Genomic DNA, 21,207 nt, shown 5'->3' with positions numbered 1-21,207 from the left:
CATACAAGATGATCAGAGGGTTAGATAGGGTGGACAGTGAGAGCTTTTTTCCTCAGATGGTGATGGCTAACATGAGGGGACATAGCTTTAAATTGAGGGGTGGTAATTATAGAACAGATGTCAGAGGTAGGTTCTTTTACTCAGAGGGTAGTAAGGGCATGGAACGCCCTGCCTGCATCAGTTATGGACTTGCCAACTTTAAGGGTGTTCAAATGGTCAGTGGATAGGCATATGGATAACATTGGAATAGTTTAGGTTAGAGGGTCATTAGATTGTTGCGCCGACCAGTGGAACCATCGAGGGCCGAAGGGCCTGTACTGCGCTGTAATGTTCTATGTTCTACACATATTGTAGACCTCACAAGAACATAATTTTGATGTATTTTACAACTATCTGAGATATCACACATATGAAAACTTATTCCTCTAACATCAGGCACATTCTCTTAAATATATTATGGTGGGTATACAATTTGACTCAGTTTGCAGTGTAAATATATAGAGATCCTATGTGACTCTCACATGAACTGCTACAGGCAAACAGCACTACACAAGGCCATTCTAACTACAGCACTCAAATTCCTGTGACATCAAGACTGTGAAGGGCTTTCTACATCAACCTGTTCAAAATATTGTACAAGTAAGTCGTCATCATAACTTTCTAAAAAGTCTGGCCCACTCAGGAATTCATACATGCCAGAGACACGGTTTTGGGAGTGAACTGGTACGTGAACAAGAATTAGGATGGAGAGATGAGGTTGGGGGCAGGGATGTGGGTGCCAGCATAGTGCAGTCTCAAAGTTGATAAAAACATCTGAAAGGGATACATTTCAATGTGTAGATGCAGCTAAAATCTACTGAGAATCTCTTTGAGTGAATGAGTTGTTTTCAGAATTATTCTGTGTAGTGCCAGCACTGATATCTTAAAGTAAGCTGGGACATATTTGGAGTTGAAACAATGGCAGATTGCACTGAGTCGTACTCCTGGAAACTTGAACCTAATCCAGGTTGAATCCAGATGCTAAAGTTACTTTTTTCAGTATTTTTGATTCATCAGGACATCAGTATTAGGACAAAAGGTGGACCTAATCTGATTGCAGAATCTATCTGGCAAACACAGATAATGAGAAGACCAAGGAGCTGACATACAAGGGGAAAAGATGGATGCTGATGAATCTGTTTTAACACAGTATGGCTTGTGACGTACACTTCCATTGCGGAGACTGTACATATCACATGGAGAGGAAAATGGACAGGTGCTTGCCAAACAAGAGCCGATGCTAGGCCCAGCATTTGCTGCTACTAGTTTCTGGGATGAGTTTTGACTCACCAAGCAGAACACTTCACCCCCACACCCCATCCCACCTAATAAAGTGGAGCTGGTGAGAGTCAGGGTGAGTGGAAACTCAGACTCTTGACCAACTACAATCAAATGTCCCCTGCCAGCCAGTCACAGAACATTGTGCGCAAAGGTTTGCAATACAAACTGGTTCATTCTAATCATATGAAGAATGTATTGAAGCTTAGGTCCTGTGGAAGAAGGTAAGTAAAATTAAATGTTAAGCTTGTGGTGCAAGAATCAACAGAACCTGCATTGCTCACAGTACATCCAAGTTGCATACTGGCTGATGAAATTGCTTTTGCAAACTGAGCTACAGAAAGAAGAGCAAATTATTCCAGGTTGGGGCAATAATGATAGTCAGTCATTAGTTGGAATTTGCATGTGAAGTAAAACAACATTAAAATACATTCAGTAGATATCCGGGGACCAAGATTTATTCCACTTTTCTGCTTTAACTCCTTATATCTGAAAATTGGGGAAAGAAGTTTGAATGGATTAATCACTTAAGAATTGTAAATCTGACAATGAATTGAAAAAATGCACTCATTTTCATTAGGTCAAGCACAAAGAAGAGGCAAACACATACTAGGAAAGCGCTGGCACTTTATTGACATCTTACTAATAAATACATTAAGAACAGAAATAAATAATAACACAATCTATCATATAAACAGACAGATACCCACTTTGTTACAAAATCACTTAAGTACAACCTCATTCACATGTAGTAAAGCACTAGGTTAGCCTAAGCAGTCACTTAAGTTCATATGACAGATTCTAATCCTACACAGAAGTGGCTAAGAGACAGCCACTGAATGCTGGCACATATGGTAGAAGTAAGGACTTCCATACGATTAGATCTTGAACAAAAATTTACTTGCATTCCATATGGTTCACTTACCTGACGTACTTCACTCCTATTTGTGTTATGGCACTGGGGTAGACATCACTCAGTTTATGGTTAGTACTTGGTAAAGGAATAAGAGTTTAGTACAGAGTGAGTGGGCTGATTTTCAATGGTAAGAGAGCACAATTCACCTTCAAAACCTTCACAGCAATTGACAGACTTGCACAAGTGGTTCAAAGCTGGAAGGTAGCCTTGAAGAGTCAGTAATACTGACAGTGCAACATGCAAGCAATGATAATCATTGGAACAACAGAATCTCTCAACATCCCCACAGGGAATAATGGTGAGGGAGTAACAACCAACCATCACTGAACTGAATCAGCATTCATAATGGCATCCACAAATCCTTGCATTCCAATTACAGAAAGAGGACAGGTGTGTATCCCATACCAGATTCAGAAAACATATTTCTCTGCAGAGAAGTCAATTGGGATAGCATGCTGTATTGATATTTGTTTTGGTACAGACCCCAGTGTAGGTCCCATCCTTTTGTGCCAGAGCCTATCATTATAATAGAATGGATATAAAACTTCTAGAACAAGAATGCATTACTGCCAAATTCCATTCGTTGTCAAATTATATTGCTCCTACAGGACCCAATCCTAATACTAGTCACCCCTAAGCTACCATCATCAATCACTTCTGCTTCCAGTAAATGAATGGCACTCAAGACTTCTGAGCTACAATGGCTGGTACTGGTACCATGAACCAGTCCTATCACTGAGCTGGGTCAAAGTATAATACTAAGTATATATAATATATACTCAATAACCCTGTATGGCTAGTTTTGCTCTGGCACTTACAATATTCCATCTCAAGTTAAATACATTTTACAATACGCTTGCCATATACACTTTCCTTAAGTTTAGCAATTTGATGTAATCAAATGCTGTCACAATCAGGCTCCTATCTGGATTTCTCCTATGTACCAAGTTTCCCTGTGCAGACCTGTCTGTTGACAGACCTTTTGATGAGTCACTGAAGGTACTTAAGGTCTGTAATAAGAAGTGAAACTCTCAGGGGCCAAACCTGGTTGTTAATTCTCTAATACTATTGGTGATGTGTTGTTATTTATTGCAGTGATTAGTTCATCATCACATATATTGTCAGAAGGAGTGAACTCAGGTCTCCAAGATTGTACAGAAATCAGGCACTATTCTATTCAACAGTCTGATTTTCACTGAAATGGAGCCAGACTATGAACGCTGTCTCAACTTTGCCTTCCTCCAACAACTTGACTGGTATGATATGGTGCTGTGTATCCCTTCTCCGGATTGGCAAACACCCAGCTGGAATTATACAACAGACAAAGGAAACATCTGCAAATCTCAATAGAAAAGCTATGTAAAACAATGAATATAAAACACTACTTCTTGGCTTTTCCATTTCAAGGGCTCCCTGGCCAAAACTTTGGGCTGGGGTCCTGTCAATTCTCACAGAAACAGATCGTGTCCCAGTGTTCTCAGGAACATTGAAGAAAGTCATTTTTGAATCTTTCTCCCTCAGGCAGCAAGTAGTCCAGTTAGGAATCTTTTGTACTCTCATAAGTGATATAACAGCTCATGGAATATTGGCAGAAATAAGGGAACTAGCTCTATGATTGGGACGAGGAAGGGAACCGGCACAATACTCAACAGCAAATCTCCCAAACACAATATTAAGGAGTAGCATCCAATAAACAACCAATCACTCGTAACTGGGGCAGACAAAGTAAATCCTATCTCATTTCAATGCCACCTGTATATTATTGTAATATATTATTTCAGTTTTTAATATACATTGTAATTTTTAGTATATATTTTGATTTATGATAAATATTTTTAGTGTTTGTGGATCTCCTCTGCACGCACAAATAAGCCCTGCTTTCCAGAAGTTAGAATTGTGAAGTATTTGAAAGACTATTTTATAATATTTTGAATATTTTCCAGTTTGATTAGCTGGCAAGAAAAACTGCATTTTTGTCACAGAATCGGCAGAAGCACAATGAGCCAAAATGGCTTTCTGTATGATTGCAATCAGAGTTCTGCAAATGAGCCTCAGTACTACTGATTGACTGTTGGATACAACAGATATCAATAGTTAATAAATGCCAAAATTAGTGGATGCAATATCTGAAGAGGTCAGACTCATGGACAGTATTCACATACAGGCTTAATATTGACTGGCTCTGCCCACAACTACCACACATCAATAAGGAGTATGGGAAGCTAAGAAACCACAGGCCTGAAAGATGCATGATCGGGCAACGTGAGCTCCTGCTGCTGGCCGGGCAATGCGGGCTCCCGCTGCTGGCCGGGCAACGCGGGCTCCCGCTGACTGGGCAAGGCAGGCCCGTGCGGACTACAGAACACGAGTCCACACAGACCAAAGAACGCAGGACCACACTGACCAGACAACGTGAGTCCCCATTGACCAGACAACGTGACTCTAGTCCCTGAGGTAGACGTAGTCCTGGGTTCATCACTCTTTGCACAAGGCCAACAATCCTTAAGCAAACTCTTCCCAAATTGAATTGCGACTGAAGAGTATAGATTCCGAGTTCTGAAAATTTAATATAGAGGAACTTTTCAGATAAAGCAAACCTCAGGATAAATTTAGTCAAACTGAACCAAAGGGGGAGAAAATGGAACTAGCCAATGCTGACTGCAAAGAGAAATACACAAGCATGCACAGTGTGAGTGTGTGTATATGAGCATTGGAGCTGGGTATGCATGTGCATGCATGACTGACAATGTGAATAGCTGTGTTTGAATGAATAGTTCAGTATCATTAAGGATGGAATTATACTGAACTTGATGTAAACTTCAACATGAGACAGCTTCCTGGAGGGGGACTCTCACTTCTTGGTTGTAATGCTGTCAGTGGTCTCCCGAATTATACTGTCGCTTGTACATTGAGACCCACTGAAAAATCATCAATGCAAAAGTGGCATTATAACTGTTCCAAAGAGCATGGTGCATGCAGTGGGGCGTGTGTACGGTCATCTGCCTGGCCCATGTCTATGCAAGTGAAGATAAAAATCTGTCCAATTCTGCTCTGTACTCGAGCAGCAGCTGCACAATCGCTGTATTGTTTTTATCTGACATAAAAGCAGTGGCAGAATTGTCTCCAAAAATGCCACCTTTACAGTGCCTGACTGACTCTAGTACAGTCCACACCCTCGCAGGTTGTTCGCAATAATCACATCGGTTACTGCATCAAAAACAAACTGGATGTTATTGGTGTCAGTGGCACATGTGATGTGTGTGTAGATCTCCTTATTCGCTGACTTGTTCTTGGTCTCGTAGTGGGACTGAATGTAAGAAACAGCTTCAGCAAACATGTTGGGGCCTGAAAGAGAGAGAGACACAAACACGAGAAAAAATAGCATTAGCAATATTTGAGGTTGTTTTTCCTTGAGCATTACCTCATCTGGTGACAAACCCCAGCCATCTCGGATCATACATTTTACAACAGTGAGTAACAGGGCCAAAGCTTTAACTGGTCTCAGTTTCTGTTCTGTTTCTTTGTAAAATTGTCCCCAAGAAGTCTTTGCTGAGACACACATAAACACCCTGCCTTGTAATAAATGTGGGATGTAATTTCTGCACCTGATCTATCGCTGTTGACTATGGGAGGGGAATCCTGCAAGAGTAGCATAGCCAGTGATTGACACTGTTTCTCCAAGGGCTCAGCCAAGCTTCTACCAGATTTATGGCAAGAAATCGGGAGATTGTTGCAATTCCAAGCTTTGCAGCAAATAAAATACTATTGAAGTGCAGTTAAAAAAGTTTAAAGTTTATTTATTAGTTTCGTAAGTAGGCTTACATTAACACTACAATTAAGTTACTGTGAAAGTCCCCTAGTTGCCACACTCCAGCACCTTTTCAGGTAAACAGAGCAAGAATTTAGCAAGGCCAATGCACCAGAGCACCTGGAAGAAACCCTCGCAGACATGGGAATAATGTGCAGACTCTGCACAGACAGTGACCCAAGCTGGGAATCAAACCCATGTCCGTGGCCTTGTGGGGTAGCGCTAGCTACCATACCACCCCTACAGTTACAGTTGTAATGTAGAGAAACACAGCTGTCAGACTGTGAAAAGCAATCTCTCACAAACAGCAAATAAATGGCTAGATGATCTTTGCGATATTAAATGAGGGACAAATATTGGTCACCACACCTTAAAAAAACTCTTCTTTGAGCAGTTCCTTGGGATCTTTCACTACCTTCTGATGGCTTACATCTGAAAAATGCTAGCTGCCACAGTGCAGTGCTCCAACCTCCTCTGAAGTGTCCCTCATTGTGGAGGAGATGATTCAAGGGCTGGAACTCTCCAATGTTGTACACCCTGCTGCCGCTGCCAGTGAGAATGGAGAAATTGGTACTCAGCTAAATCTCCACCTCAGCAGGACCAAAGAATCCCAGCTACAGGCTAGGTCGGAGACTCTGGCCCAAGTTTTCCTTTGAAGTTTAGTTTTTTATGTTTAACTGAATCTCCAATCTGCTTTATAATGAGCCCACGTTACCTTGAATGCTTCTTACATTATGCAACACCTCTGACTGAATTATCACTAAATTAATCGAGAGGAATTGGGCATTAACTATCACAATTTTTCCTGCTACTTGAAGGGGAGTGGGTGTGAAGAAGATAAGTTCTATTTTGCATTCTGTTGATAGACTCATGACCTGTCATTTCCTGGAATATTGAGACTTCTCCTCACGTTCCTCACTCATAATTCAACATTCTTGTTCTATTTCCACCTACAAATACTTTGAAAATAACCCTTTTGAACGTTAAGAGTACAAAGCCTCAATATGTTAACTTTAAAAGAATATGCATTGAAGCCACAGAACTTCAAACTTAATTACCAAATGACTCTAACTGCCATTTTTCAGACTTGGGTGCTCCTTTCCCTTCCACTCTAAGACATGTGCTGGTAACCTAGTTACCTGTATACTCAGGGAAGCAGATCGTTAACGGAGATTTCTTAATTTTTTCCTCAAATATGTCCTTCTTGTTGAGAAAGAGAATGATGGAAGTATCTGTAAACCATTTGTTGTTACAGATACTGTCGAATAACTTCAACGACTCATGCATGCGATTCTGAAACAAAGAACACCCTTTGTTATGGCAAGCACTTAAAATCAAACCATAGCAATTCCATCTTGACAACTCAGCAAACATCTAATTTTACTATTTTTATATTAAATCCAAGGTTAATTACAGAAGGTCAATACTACTTCAACAATTTACACAATGTTACAGCTGCATCTATTTAAAACAAATCATTTTATTTTACAGTATAAATCATGCACCATGCATGTATTGGGAATTAGAGCTGAACACTTGCTGCCCTTTTCTATTTCTAGGCTCAATCCATGCAGAACCTTGCAACCAGAGAGCAGTGGCAAACATTAACTGGATACATTAACCAAGGATATCAGAAATCCTTGAATTAATCCAGACTTGAAAACAGACCGTGATTGACCTCTTTCTGACCTTTGAGTCTTTGCCATGATCTTTTTGTTTTATTAGCTGCAATGACTTAAAGATGTGTTTTGATAGGCCTGAGTGAAGGAACTCACAGATTAGGAAGTCTGATGCCTATTGAACACCTCAATGTCACAATATGAAGATATTTGACGAAGGAAGACTTCCAAATGCATAGACAGTATAACAAAGACATGTTACATTTTACAGTGCAAATGTTGAGTAAAGTAAAAGACAGAAGAAAGAAGTTTGGCAAAGACTCTGATGTCTCCCACGGCATAAGGCAGTGGGAGGAACTCGTGAAAGGCTCAGGCCAGAGGTCACACTGCTGTTTTCAATTCTTGTTCAAGAGAAGCTTCATACCTGCTAATTTGGCTTGGTGTCTCAAAATCTCATTATTAGCATTTGTTTGCAACAGTCAGCCGGTGCTGGAATGGTGTCATGAGGCTGTAGCGTGAGGCTGGAGCTGGAAGGCTGCTTCCTTCCCCCAGGGACGTGATACCAGAGAGCAGACAAAAGGAGGATGAAGCACACCCAGAGTCATGGGATGGTCACACAGCATTGAAGGCACACTGTTATGTCACAGTGCAATCCAAAAAAATCACTAGCATCTATGCAGCATGCCCCAGAGGAGTGTCTCTTTACATAATTAATAGAGTGGAATTTAGCCTGTAACCATTGAAAGTTCACACAAATAGAACACTTTGATTGCATTTTGCTTCTTGAGATCCTCAGCATGTCTAAAAGACAGTTCCACAGTTTCAGCTATACCGTTCACTGGTGGCTGAGCTCCTGAATATTGACACTTCAGTGTTGCCACCTTGTGTTCATCACATATGATTGCAACAATCTATTTCATCTCGCGTGTACCATCCACTGCAAATACTTTCTCTTCAGTGGAAATCACAATTAGAAAACCCTGCCCATCCTTCCTTGGTCTCACATTCCAAGGATGGTTACTTGAACAGAAAGTTCATATGCCTGATCAATTAATATTCCAAGGAGAAAAGGTTTGAACAGCAGCTCATTATTGTAGAAATGTATTCTTTCAGTCAGATTCATGCTGGAGGGGCTGAATGAAATCAGTAAATGATGTGAATAAAGATAACATTGTCCGACCTTTGTCAATTTGAATGCTGCAACACTATATGTAGATATTAACTACATATGAATAAACACTACGATCATACCTTTTTGAAGTATGAAATCTTAACCCATCTTTTCAAATGTTAACAGATCTTTTAGGTCAAATTTTCAGCATTTTGCTAACCCAGACTTTTCCATTTATCAGATTAATGAATGGTCATTAATACTTTTGTGCATCAATTGATATCATTATGTTGGCTGCATATCTAATTGTAATATATTTTTAACCTGTGGCTGCCAGAGGCCATTTGGACTTGTGAAAATACGCACCCATTGCCTTTCAATATAACAATGTAGGAAAAAGACTTTCAACTAATCAACCAATTCCATCTAAAAGATATATCAATGACTCCACCTCAGTCCTATCATCTATTAATTTCTATTTAAAGAATATTAAGATTCAGCCTCTACCTCAATCACCTTTCTCAACAGTATTCATCCAGATTCATAGGTGTCAAATTAACTCAAATCAGCTAGCTTCTTTGGGAGTCTGCTCCACATGCCCACTATCCTGTGGGGAAAGAACATACGATCAATCCTGCCTTTTTGGGACTCAGTTATATCCTCAAAAAGGGTTACTACTAAATTGGAGTACAGTTTGGAATCTATTTTTACAAAATTACATACAGCACTTTTGTTAGCTATATTTTGTTACTGATGTAATATGGTAATGTATCTCATGGAATACAATAATCTTAACATGCCCCCTGTTGCATTGTCCCATTGGATTTATGTAAAATTAAATGTTCAATAAAACTAAATTGAAAGAATTACCAAAGGAGGATTGTTGTCTGTGACTGTGACTGCCTTGTACTGTTGGCAATGTTTCATTATTAGCAAAAACACCATATAGCAAGTTACAGACAAATTTAAGGTCATCCAGACAAAGCCATGATGGTTGCTAGCATCACAGAAACAATGCAACACCATATTATCCCTTCACCTATTTACTGCTGATTTCACTGTACACCAATCACTATATTTTCAATAAATGGAAGAAACACTTAATGGGATACACACAAAGAATACAGCTTGCACTGGGCATTGTTAGACATTGTCTTGTATTAAGTTGTATAGCTGTTTAACAAAGCAATAGAGTCATTGGAAGTAATTGGGAACCACTGGAGCAAATTTTCATGGTAATCCATATGGTTCAGAATGGTCATGTGCCATTGAATGTTCAGGCCAGATTCAGGTCTCTGCTGGGTAACCCTACAGTAACATTCCTGCATCCATGACTCCTTGCACATCACACTTTCAGTCTGGGGAAACTTGGTTGAAAATTTGAGAGCAACCAGCTCCCCAACTCCAGAATACAAAACATTTAGGTGTCTGCTGTCATTTGAACACATCAATACACATAATCAGTCTGCTTTTGATTACTGCTAGAGGAAGGAGTGGCGGAATATCGAGTTGAACACATGCTAGGAAGCAAAGGTCATTAGTTTATATCCGGCTTAATACTGATACAATCCTAACAATCAGCTAACAATACAGAATGGTTTTAAAGGAAGAGGGGATACATGAGAGGTGCTATGACATTGTATTGAGATAATATACTTTTCCCAGACTTGTCTAAAAGCATATGCACGTCAGAGCCTTCAGATCTTGCCCGGCATCAATCAGAATGTTATTTGTTACATTAGAAACCCTGAATGAGGACAGTGTTGGAGAATCCTGGAACTGAATTGCAAGAGCAGCAAATCTCAAACAAGCTAGGTCTCCACTCTGTTCTCAAACCCTGGTTCTATATTAAACACCTTATTGTTTTATTTTCAGATCCCTTAAAGTACATTTTTTCAGCCATTTTAACAAAGTCAAAAGAGGGGGGTGGGTGTTGATAGAATAGACTGGTAAACGCGCCAGGAAACCACTCAATGTGTCTCTATGGAATAGCAAAACATGTTCAACAAAAGATAAAGTACAGTTAGAGTGAGAGGTAGTAGTCCGTCAGTAATAAATTGTTTCATTTTCAGCAACACAACCCTGTATTACAAATAAATATCCGAGAGCCAAAGCACTTCATGTCTACCCAGTATCCCACGGACATCGGCAACTTCATCTCTCATAGTACTTTATATAGCATGAGAGAAATCTTACTGCATGTAATATAATACAATCCTCTCACTGCCTGGAGATAAAGAGGATTCACAGTTCTGCCCTTCCTTTCTGTTCAGACCCTCTTGGCAAAAAGGAAGACTTCGTCCATAGTTTTATGCACAAACCTATTTGAGAACTTCCATGTGTAGAGCCGCATGCATACAAACATGTACTTACACACACCCACACATACCCACACACAGACACACACCAATGAAACCATGGTTCTCTCTCTCATTGGATGAACTGCAGGACAAAGACCAAAATGATCATTCAGTACTCTGCCAGACAGTCCACACATCGATTATTGGACCTACAACATCTGCTGGGACCCTACTCACCGTGGTCTCATCTTCATGGAGCACCTGGTCATAGCCACTCAGGGCCACACAGAAAATAATTGCTGTCACATCTTCAAAGCAGTGAATCCATTTCTTTCTCTCTGACCTTTGGCCTCCCACATCAAACAGCCTGTGAAGAAAATGCAACATTTTATTTTAAATAAGACCTGGTGACTGACAAACCATTCAGTTTTGGAATTTTGAACTGATAGATAACATTCAGCCTGACTTTCCCAATTGTCCACAAGACTAAATACCTAGTGATATTATTGTGATGTTACTATGCCGTCCAATATGGAGTAGTAGTACATGTTCTTGTGGCCACAATTCCCTTTGTGTGGAGTTTCTGGCCTTGACTGAGGAAGCCAACATGCAGGATTGTCCAGTTACCCCCACTGTTGTAGCAATCAGTCATTTGCAGTCACATGCAATCTCTGGGGCAGGAACCGGCATATGCAGGGTTTGATAGGATAGGTGCATAGAAGATGCTGGCCCAGTCAGTGACACCAACATCCCAAGAATAAATAGAAAATAAGTTCGTCACCAATAATGAGGGAACCTTTCTACTCATGAGGTGTGAATATGGAATTTTCTATGGAAGAGTACCTGAGACAAATATCACAGTTATGTTTAAGGGGAAGCTAGATGAGCAAGAAAGGAATAAAAGGTTATGCTGATGGGGTTTGAAGAGGGGGAAATCAGAAGCAGCTCATGTGGAGTATAGTCACTGACGTAGATCAGTTGAACACAATGGCCTGTTTCTCTTCATCAACTGCATCTTATAGTTCACAATCCTACACTGACAAAAGGCACAGAAGCAGAAACTGGTGTTGTTGAAATTCACCGTGTTGTACAAAGTGGACAGTGGGTAGCACCCAGGGCAACAAACAATGGCCCTTACGTAACGGCATATATTTCATTGTGACAATTGCAATGGGTAAGCATATGACATAAGATTGGTACCATGGAAGGTGACAGAATGAGTATGGGCTGGGATAAGACCATGTGAAAACTGAGAGAATGGAGCTATGAAGCGACAAGTCAGGTGACAAAAATATAAATTTGGAGAAGTTAAGCAACTTGGTGAGATTTTGTGACATTGAAGATCAGCTTGACTGATTTGAGACTGCTCTCACAATGATTGATGCTCTGCAGGGATAACCCTTCAAATATACACTTGTTGTGGGGACTATATCCATCTTCTGTATAATCAGTGGCAAAATTTTCACATGTACTTAGATAATTCAAAATTTAGATACAGGAGCCTGATTTCATAATCCAAATTACCCTGAGATGTAAAAATACAGGTATTATCCCAATATGTACCACAATAGGTAAGAGGTTACTTGGCCAGGATACTTGTGACACAGGCAGAAATATCCTCATCTAGTTAGACACTTGTCTAGTAGTCATCATATATAAACTGATAGCAGCCAGGACCAAGACAGCAGCCCTAGACACCAGAGGTGTATATCCAGGAGTTGATAACAAGCACTGGATGTAGATCTTGAAAAGAACTCATGGACATTAGTCATGTACTAGATAGAGATGTCTTCATGCCATCCAAAAAAACGTGGAGGATAGTTCTATGCTGAATCACTGCTTCCAAGAAGAAATTCTTGCAGTCTTCAGACATTTGTTTATAGAACTGCAATTTAAACTTTCCCTACCACATCTCTTTCAGTGCAGCATTCCTCTGGTTGGAAAAAGACGATAGATTTATTGGGGTTATGTCAATGTTCCCCCAATCTTTGATTTAAAAATCATGGACTTTGGTCTTTTGCTTCAGTTGTAGCAAGATGACTGCACCAGCCTTGCATTATAGACAATGCAGACCAGAAAGACAGTCTCAGTGTAATAACACCGTCTGGGCAGACTGAGACTGCAGCCCCCGCAAAGACTGTCATGGCTGGGGAGGAAAGCATGTATGTGGAGCAACTGCTTAATTGGGAAGGTATTTTTCCCACAATAAAGTTTGCACAGCTTTTATTTAAACCTTTATTCTGAGTGTTTTGCCTAGAATCAATTTCAAGCAGTGTCAATAGTGTCTACATTTTAATTGTGTTTGTCTTCTTTTATTCCCTGACTGTAAAAAATTGCCCAACTTTTACTCTTATTCTGAATGTTTTGTCTGAACATATGGAATTGTAACCTCAAATTCTGCTCAATTAACCTATTATTACATGTGGACACATTCAGGCACAGATACCGTTGCACAGACACCGACGCACAGGAAAGTGTCTTTGTTCTTTTAGTTGATTACTGGCATCAGTCGATCCTCATTCGAGTCTCAAACATACAAATACACCAGTAACAAATGCAGCTCATGATTGGAGCCAGAAATTCCACTGGGTAAAGTGGAAGATGACCAGTATGCAACAGTATTACTGGCAGTTCCTACTGGACCAGCAGTTTGGAGCTGGCCTTCATTTCTCAGTTCAGAATGGGATCAACTGGTCCCAGTTTTACTGGAACTTCCTTTTAGGCAGGTTCAGGGCACTGTGTATCTGGCAGGGGTTGCTGGCCTTTGACTTAGACTGAGCACAGGACAGATGGTGCTAAGTAGCAATTTGTGTACAAGGTCTTAACCTTGATACAGTCTAATGGGAACTAACATGGGCACAGAATAGATTTAGATCGTGTACAGGATACTGTAATACTAACCTGAATACAGTAACTAACCTTGTTTATAATGGTCCATTCAAGTTGGTATGCAATTGTATTGATCTGGTGTGCATCAGTTAAAATGTAATCCGTTTGATTTATGTTTATTTCTTGTATAGGAAATAATATAGTTTTTTAAAAATGTAAATTTTGATCTTTTATGTTACGACTGGCAGTCCGTTAAAAGGTTAATGATCAAACCTCTGTGGTGTATCTGTGCCCATGCAAGCTAATTAATGAAAACCACCTGCTATCAACTCCCGTGAGCCACACAATCCCTCATCTGAAGGTATCTCAAACTGTCTCCGAAAATCATTTAATCATTCTTTACAATAAGTCACTTCATGAAATGAAAAATCTTTTGAAATGCAAACTAGAGCCTGGGGAATGGGAAACAGTCTGAACCACTGCTCCAAGGATCGGAACCTCCACCCTGCAGGGAAAAAAGCAACCATTCAGCCACTTCCATCAGTGTGTACATGACCGATCTCTCGTAAGTGAAGTGGTTCTGTAATTTGCTGGACTCCCCTGTGATTGTGAGGTATTAGGTTGGATACGGGATTAGTTATCCAGAGGTCAGAGTTCAAATTCCACCACAAGTTGTAAAATTGAATTTGATAGTTTACAGGCAATTTTTTAAAAAAAGCACAATGCTGGATTATTACAAAAACCTATCAAATCCATGTCTGTTTTTCTAGGAAATCTGTATTTCAACCTCTTCTATCAAAGTCACAAATGGCATCTTTTGTAACTGTCATCTTGGTGCACTCCTCAATTTTATGGTTGATCACATCATCCTTCTCCACTGTCCAACTGGGTGGAAATGCCATTGCCTAGTTTTGCTTTTCCCTATCAAATCCCAGGCAGAGCTGCCTCAGCACTGGCTTCAGTTTCTGCTGTCACCATCAACTCTGGAGTCTTTGTCCAACCTTAGTCCTTTTCTCTTCCCCATCCACATGCTTCCCCTTGGTGCGATCATTTGCAGATATGAAGTCTGTCTCCATGGCCCCATCACCTCTCTCATTGTCCCTGTACTCTGAGCCTTTTTCCTGATATAATGTTTAATGATACATATATTTTGCCTAAGCAATTGGGCAGTTTAAATGATGACTTTTCTATGGTATTAGCATTTGGGTTCCAATCTTCTTTGTGTGCTATCCACAGCTGTGAGTGATAAGGGTCCGGAGTGATTCCTTACCATAGCAAAAGCCAGTTAAACACACTTAGATTGGTTATATCTGATAACCCGTTGTACAATGTGGCGTGTACCAACTTGGTGAATTCTTGACTGCCACTGGTCTCAGTAACTGTATGAATGAAGCTCCTTTGATGTGGTGAATACATTGATTCTTGCCTGTTAATATTATCTGTACTTGGATGGAGATTCTTGTTGGAAAGGGATATGGAATGGTGACTCCATAAAGCATCTCAGTACTTACTGAAGAGGCAACATAGGGCAACCTTTCTTATTTATTGATACACTCCTAAATAGGTCAAACACAATCACATTCAATGGATCTAAGTTTAACATAGTTCAAGTAGGTGGGTTTTGAATAAGATCTTGTTCAATATTTCCTCTATATCTAAACTAATGGTAAATGTTTGATTAATTATCTATAGATACTATAGGGCATAGCCCTCCTATGTGGGGAGGTATGATTCTGTCCTATTTAACCTGACTCACCTGAAGTGCAGGTTTTTGAATGTAAAGTGAGTTTCTACGATGCCAGTGGTCTTCACTCTGGTTCGGAGGATATCCTGCTCTGTTGGCTGGTAATCATTCCCTCCAATCCGATCTAAGCTGTCTAGGTAACTGGAAGAAAACAGAAGTGGTTATGAAACAAGTCCTGAATTGCACTGTAAATGCTGGACTTCTCAACAATAATGTACTGCGCTGCAAAGTGGTCAGAAGTCGCCAGAGAAATTTTTCAAATGTAAATCAATCAAACAATTATAAAGAACATGCTCTTCCCCAGAGAATTATTCCCAGTGTTGATAACATACTAACATACATATTCATTCAAAACACTCAACTAGTCAACAGGAGTGGACTGAAATACACAAATGTTCTGCAGAATTCTCTGCCAGCCTTGCGAGATGAGGCTGATCTTTCCTCTTCTCTTCGGTCAGTTACCCTCAGTCTATGGTGTTTGGATGAAGTGAAACTTTTGGCCACTTTTTGCTGAATTAATTGACTGAGCTATTGCTTTGCAAGGTGCTCAATTTTGGGGATGGAATTACATCTTTTTAAAAGGCTATAGGATAGGGACAAGAAATTTATTTTTTATTTTATATAAGTTAGACTGTAATTAAGGAGACATAAACTCTCTCACTTGCCCCTTTACTGCTACTGTAAGAATTGATTTGAATGGTCACTGCAGGGGTGAAGGTTACCTGCTATATTTAAGGTACATTAACTTCCTATTAATCTCAGCATGCCACCAATGAATAACAATAATTAACTTCTCAGACTGGACAGGGGTTATTGTTTAACCACATGCAGTAACTTACTGAAAATGCCTTCCTGGCTAGTTCTTTCTACCTTTCTTTGGTAGAAATATCAACCCAGCTTTATGTGTCAAAAAAAATTACGCTCATCTTCACTGGAAGTCTGAAGACAAGGTCAGAATTAGTTATTTGGGGGTTTCTGTGACTAGAACTCATCACGTGTAATATGTTCTTTGTTTCCTTTAATTGTATACAAATTCTATTCTGTAATTTAGTTTTGCAAAGCTGGTATCAGCAACAGAAATGAATTCACAGCGCTGTAAATCACATTAACTGGGAGCCATTGCAAGTACTTGTCTTACTAAGCTTAACGGCAATATAAACACAAAATCAATAAACTTTTTACCAATCCCTGCTAAGTCCATTAAACATTACTGTTGCATACTCTAACATAGAGAAGACAATAAAATACTAAGTCTCCCCTATTACTACTGGAATATTCACCATATCAAGCAAAAATGAATCAGTTACTCAACGATTCCCTCCAGTCTAACCCTATCATAGTCAAGCATTCCCTCAAATCCAACCTGATCACACTCAAAGATTCCATTACATTTAACCAAACACACTAATGAATCTTTTGCATGCTTTGTGCGTAGTGCAGAGTGTGTAGGTGAGAATTATACATTGTAGACTTTCACCCTTACTGGGGTATTTACTGATGATTTGTTTAGTCTGAAACTTACAGACCTCAGTAAAAAGTGCATTATGAGTTTTATGTTGCAGTCTACAAACCTGATTTCACATCATAAGGGCTGTGAAATAAACACCTAGTCACTCAATCTCCTTGCTAAAATAGATTGACACATTTGTTAATATGAAATCTCATATTGCCCCTATCCAAGTGTATTGTGATTTGGAGCTGTGCCCAAACCCAGCTCATTTTCAGCATTCCAAAAACAGAAATAAAACCAAATAATTTCAATGGCAATATAGGAACTGCTGCATTAATGTAAGTTATGTTTTTTCTGTCAATAAGGCAAGAGGCATTATAAACTAACCAGTTCAGAGTTGATGGTAAAATACCTTAAGTTATGCATAATTTAGTTAAAGTGATTTAGATGCAAATCAACCACAACGATCTCTTCCCAACAGAGCCTGTAAGAACAGGTAACAGGTAGATGAACCTACCGTCCAGTGCTGTCTGGAAGAGGTGTCTCTCACAAGGGGAACATACATGGTGAAATGGCACGTGCCATTCACTCATTTTAGTGTTCAGAAAACCATGGTTCTGTTCCTGTGATTCACTGCATGATAGCTGCTCCCTACGGAGGGAGCCAGGTTGTGGAACCACCCCTGGCATCTATTCACATGCCTGAAAGTTTAGTTCATCTATGCATGGAAATTAGCAATACCATTTTTATTTGCATTTAGGAGTTACACATTTCTTTTGTTGCATGGTTTAACTACTGTTCAAAATGTTGCTGAGTTATTTGGGTGGCGCAAGTGATGTCCACTTGCATTATAAAAGATACGGCGTGCTTCAGACATCTGCGGCACAAAGATAGGAGTCTCAAACAATGCTTTACTAACAAAATTAATCAACGATTCGACAAAAAATTCTCCATGCATTCAAACTGACATTGCTAGTTGTCAGTTGCCTAAAAACAACCACAGTCAATATCAAAGGATAAACACTTAACGTTTCTCTGCCTCATATATTAGCAGCAGTCATAACTCCTTCTAAACTAAATGGAATGTTAGAATAATAAGTGGATGTGACATTGCATGTTGAGATATGCTCCTACAGATGACAATCATTATTTTGTATCAGGAACTGTTCATTCATAGTAAGCCGAGCCATTGAGGGAGTAATATTCCCTTTTGACAAGGGCAAAGGTTGCATTGATAGATTAATCAGCCATTATACACTCTGGCTGCCTTTCCATCTCATAGACTTCAGCAGTGTAACTGATCTGTTGATTATTTGTTTTGTCCTTAAACCTATTTCCAATTCACAGACAGAAATTAATCATTCCATCTGTACTTTTACCCCAGCTGACAAGAGTACAAATTGGTAATCAAACATGGAAACTTTCTGAGAGTGTCAAGATTCTGCATTATCCATTACATCAATACAGCACATTTACCACCTGTTACACAACAGGTGACATTTTAGAGCATTTTTTTTAATTGGACATTATTTGAATAACTATTCTCCATGGACTCCCAGTGCAGAAGTTGGCATGAGAAGAAACTCCCAAGATCAATTATTCCCTGGAACCTTATTACCAGCTGGAACCATCAGAATCAATGGCAAGGTCCCATGGCAAAATACACACGACTAATCTGTCAATTCTTTTCTGCAACTTGTTAATGGCTCTTTGTTTAGGGGCCAGTTCAACAGCAACAATTTGCGTTTATGCTGCACTGTAAACGGCACATCATGCCAAGGTGATTCACAGGAGCATTATGAGAGAAGATTTTATACCAAGCCACAGAGGGAGATATTAGGATAGATGAGCAAAGACTGGTCAAAGAGGTAGATTTTAAGAAATGTCTTAAAGGAGGTATAAAAGGGGAGAGTTTGTGAGGTTCCGGCAGGGAATCCAGAGCTTAAGGCCGTAGAAATGAAGATACAGCTCCACCAAAAGTGGAGGGATTAACATCAGGGATGCTCAAAATGCCAGAATGAGAGGAGCACAGAAGATTTTAGGGACGAAAAAGAATGAAAATGATAGGGAAGGAGAGAACAATGTGAATCAATAGGAGGTGAGGAAAAAGACAATCATATGAGAAAATAAAGGGAAGTGAAAGGTCAGAAACAGCAGGAGAGGCTGATAGAGAAAAGGGAGCGAGAGAGACAAATAGAGAGACAAGAAGAAAAACAAAAGAGACAATGATAGGAGAGAAAGACATTGATGGAAAATAAAGAAGTACCAATGCAGGAGGGAAAAGCAGAATTGAGGGGGGAGAAAAATCAAAGACAGAGAGACTAAGAAAGGAAAGAGATCAATAGGGGGAGAGAGAAATAACACAAACAGCAGTGATTAACTACACTGAAAGATTGAAAATTGTTGATTCTATTTTTACAAAGTGGCAGTCATACTTCTGCGGCTTGCTCACAGGACTGTGACAGGAAGGGAGATGCAGCTCTATACACAATACACAAATTAAACCATGCATGAAGCTCGGTTTACCAGGTTTCTGCTGCTGTGCCAGTTTTAATTGTAACAGATGATAAGTTAGTCTGTTCTTCTAAATCATTTAAAATATAAGTGGTTTTTCAGTAGGTAACGCTTTATAAGTTTGGATTCTTGGCAGGGCTTTGCACCAGCTGCTTTCTCATTTCAACTTATCTATCTTCTACCTCTATCAGGGCTTTTTGTTCTGTGATTAACTAGGTGACACTACTTAGCTCTTCGAATAGAAAAATGAGTTATAGTGCAAGCATCACTGGGACAAGAATGTTATTAAAGAATGGCCATACCGTGGGGCCCAAATGATGGACACAACTTGCCACATTTACAGTTTTGATCGATTCTTAGATGAAAATCTCATGCCAAGGCTTATCCTCATGTTGACAGATTGGCAAGACAATTACTGAATCACTGCTCTTTTGATCACTTAGATTGAGAGGGTGCTGGGCGGTCAATTGAGTACGGCCTGCAAATGTAATGTACTCTGATTTTCACAGCCCATGTCAAAATATCTCTAAATACAACATGATGGAGCTGGTGAGGAAGTGCAGTGAGATATGTGCATTCTGAACCAGTGAGTGAGTTGTGTATGGTTAGACAATTAAGTATCCATGTTTTCCATGCACCTTCATCTCTTGCCTCCATATTCCAATGCTTTTGCTGTTCTCTTCTCATTGTTACTCTTTGTATTATCCCCAAGGAATCAGCCTAGGTTCAGTGGGAGCACATATGTTTCTGAATCAGAAGACTATGCATTCGATTTCTATTCCAGAGATTTGAGCACATAGTCTCGATTGACACTTCACTGCAGTACTGAGGGAGTTTTGCACTGTCAAAGGTTCACCATTCTGATGAAATATTGAACAAATGCCCCATCTATGGAATAGCACAGTAAGAAGTCACAACACCACGTTAAAATCCAACAGGTTTATTTGGTAGCAAAAGCCACTAGCTTTCAGAACGCTGCTCCTTTGTCAGGTGAGTGGGAATTCTGTTCACAAACGGAGCATATAAAGACACAAACTCAATTTACAAAATAATGGTTGGAATGTGAGGCTTTACAGGGAATCAAGTCTTAAAAAGGTACAGACAATGTGAGTGGAGAGAGGGTTAAACACAGGTTAAAAGATGTGTATTGTCTCCAGCTGGGACAGTTAGTGAGATTTTGCCCAGGTGAGTCAGAGGGGTGATAGATAGTGTGACATGAACCCAAGATCCTGATTGAGGCCATCCTCATGTGTGCAGAACTTGCCATCAGTTTCTGCTCAGCGATTCTGTCGTGTGTCGTGAAGGCCGCCTTGGAGAACGCTTACCCGAAGATCAGAGGCCGAATGCCCGTGACTGCTGAAGTGTTCCCCGACAGGAAGGGAACAGTCTTGCCTGGTGATTGTTGAGCGGTGTTCATTCATCCATTGTCATTGCATCTGCATGGTCTTCCCAATGTACCATGCCTTGGGACATCCTTTCCTGCAGCTTACCAGGTAGACAGCAAGAGTACATCTACTGTGTACCTAGTGTATGGTGTTCTCACATGAGATGATGGCATCCATTTCGATGATCCGACACATCTTGCAGAGATTGCTGTGG

At 39.9% G+C, this 21,207-nt stretch overlaps 1 protein-coding gene across 2 annotated transcripts in view; it reads right to left on the bottom strand.

Moving 5' to 3' along the window:
* The window catches only part of LOC145342010 (guanine nucleotide-binding protein G(o) subunit alpha), a 231,442-nt gene that overhangs the window by 16,802 nt on the left and 193,433 nt on the right, over positions 1-21,207 (bottom strand). The window contains exons 5-8 of one of the 2 annotated variants that reach the window (XM_080187142.1): positions 15,657-15,785; positions 11,309-11,438; positions 7,181-7,334; positions 1,928-5,578 (exon numbers count right to left, since the gene is read on the bottom strand). In XM_080187142.1, the coding sequence (XP_080043268.1) occupies positions 5,391-5,578; positions 7,181-7,334; positions 11,309-11,438; positions 15,657-15,785 (601 nt within the window). In that variant the 3' untranslated portion in view covers positions 1,928-5,390. Of the gene's footprint in view, positions 1-1,927; positions 5,579-7,180; positions 7,335-11,308; positions 11,439-15,656; positions 15,786-21,207 lie in introns of those variants that run through there. The other variant, XM_080187143.1, reaches the window with a different exon arrangement.

This window comes from Carcharhinus amblyrhynchos, chromosome 4, assembly GCF_965287045.1.
Source record: "Carcharhinus amblyrhynchos chromosome 4, sCarAmb.v2.hapA, whole genome shotgun sequence".
NCBI classification, from domain to species: domain Eukaryota; kingdom Metazoa; phylum Chordata; class Chondrichthyes; order Carcharhiniformes; family Carcharhinidae; genus Carcharhinus; species Carcharhinus amblyrhynchos.
This window is presented reverse-complemented; position numbering and strand designations above follow the sequence as displayed.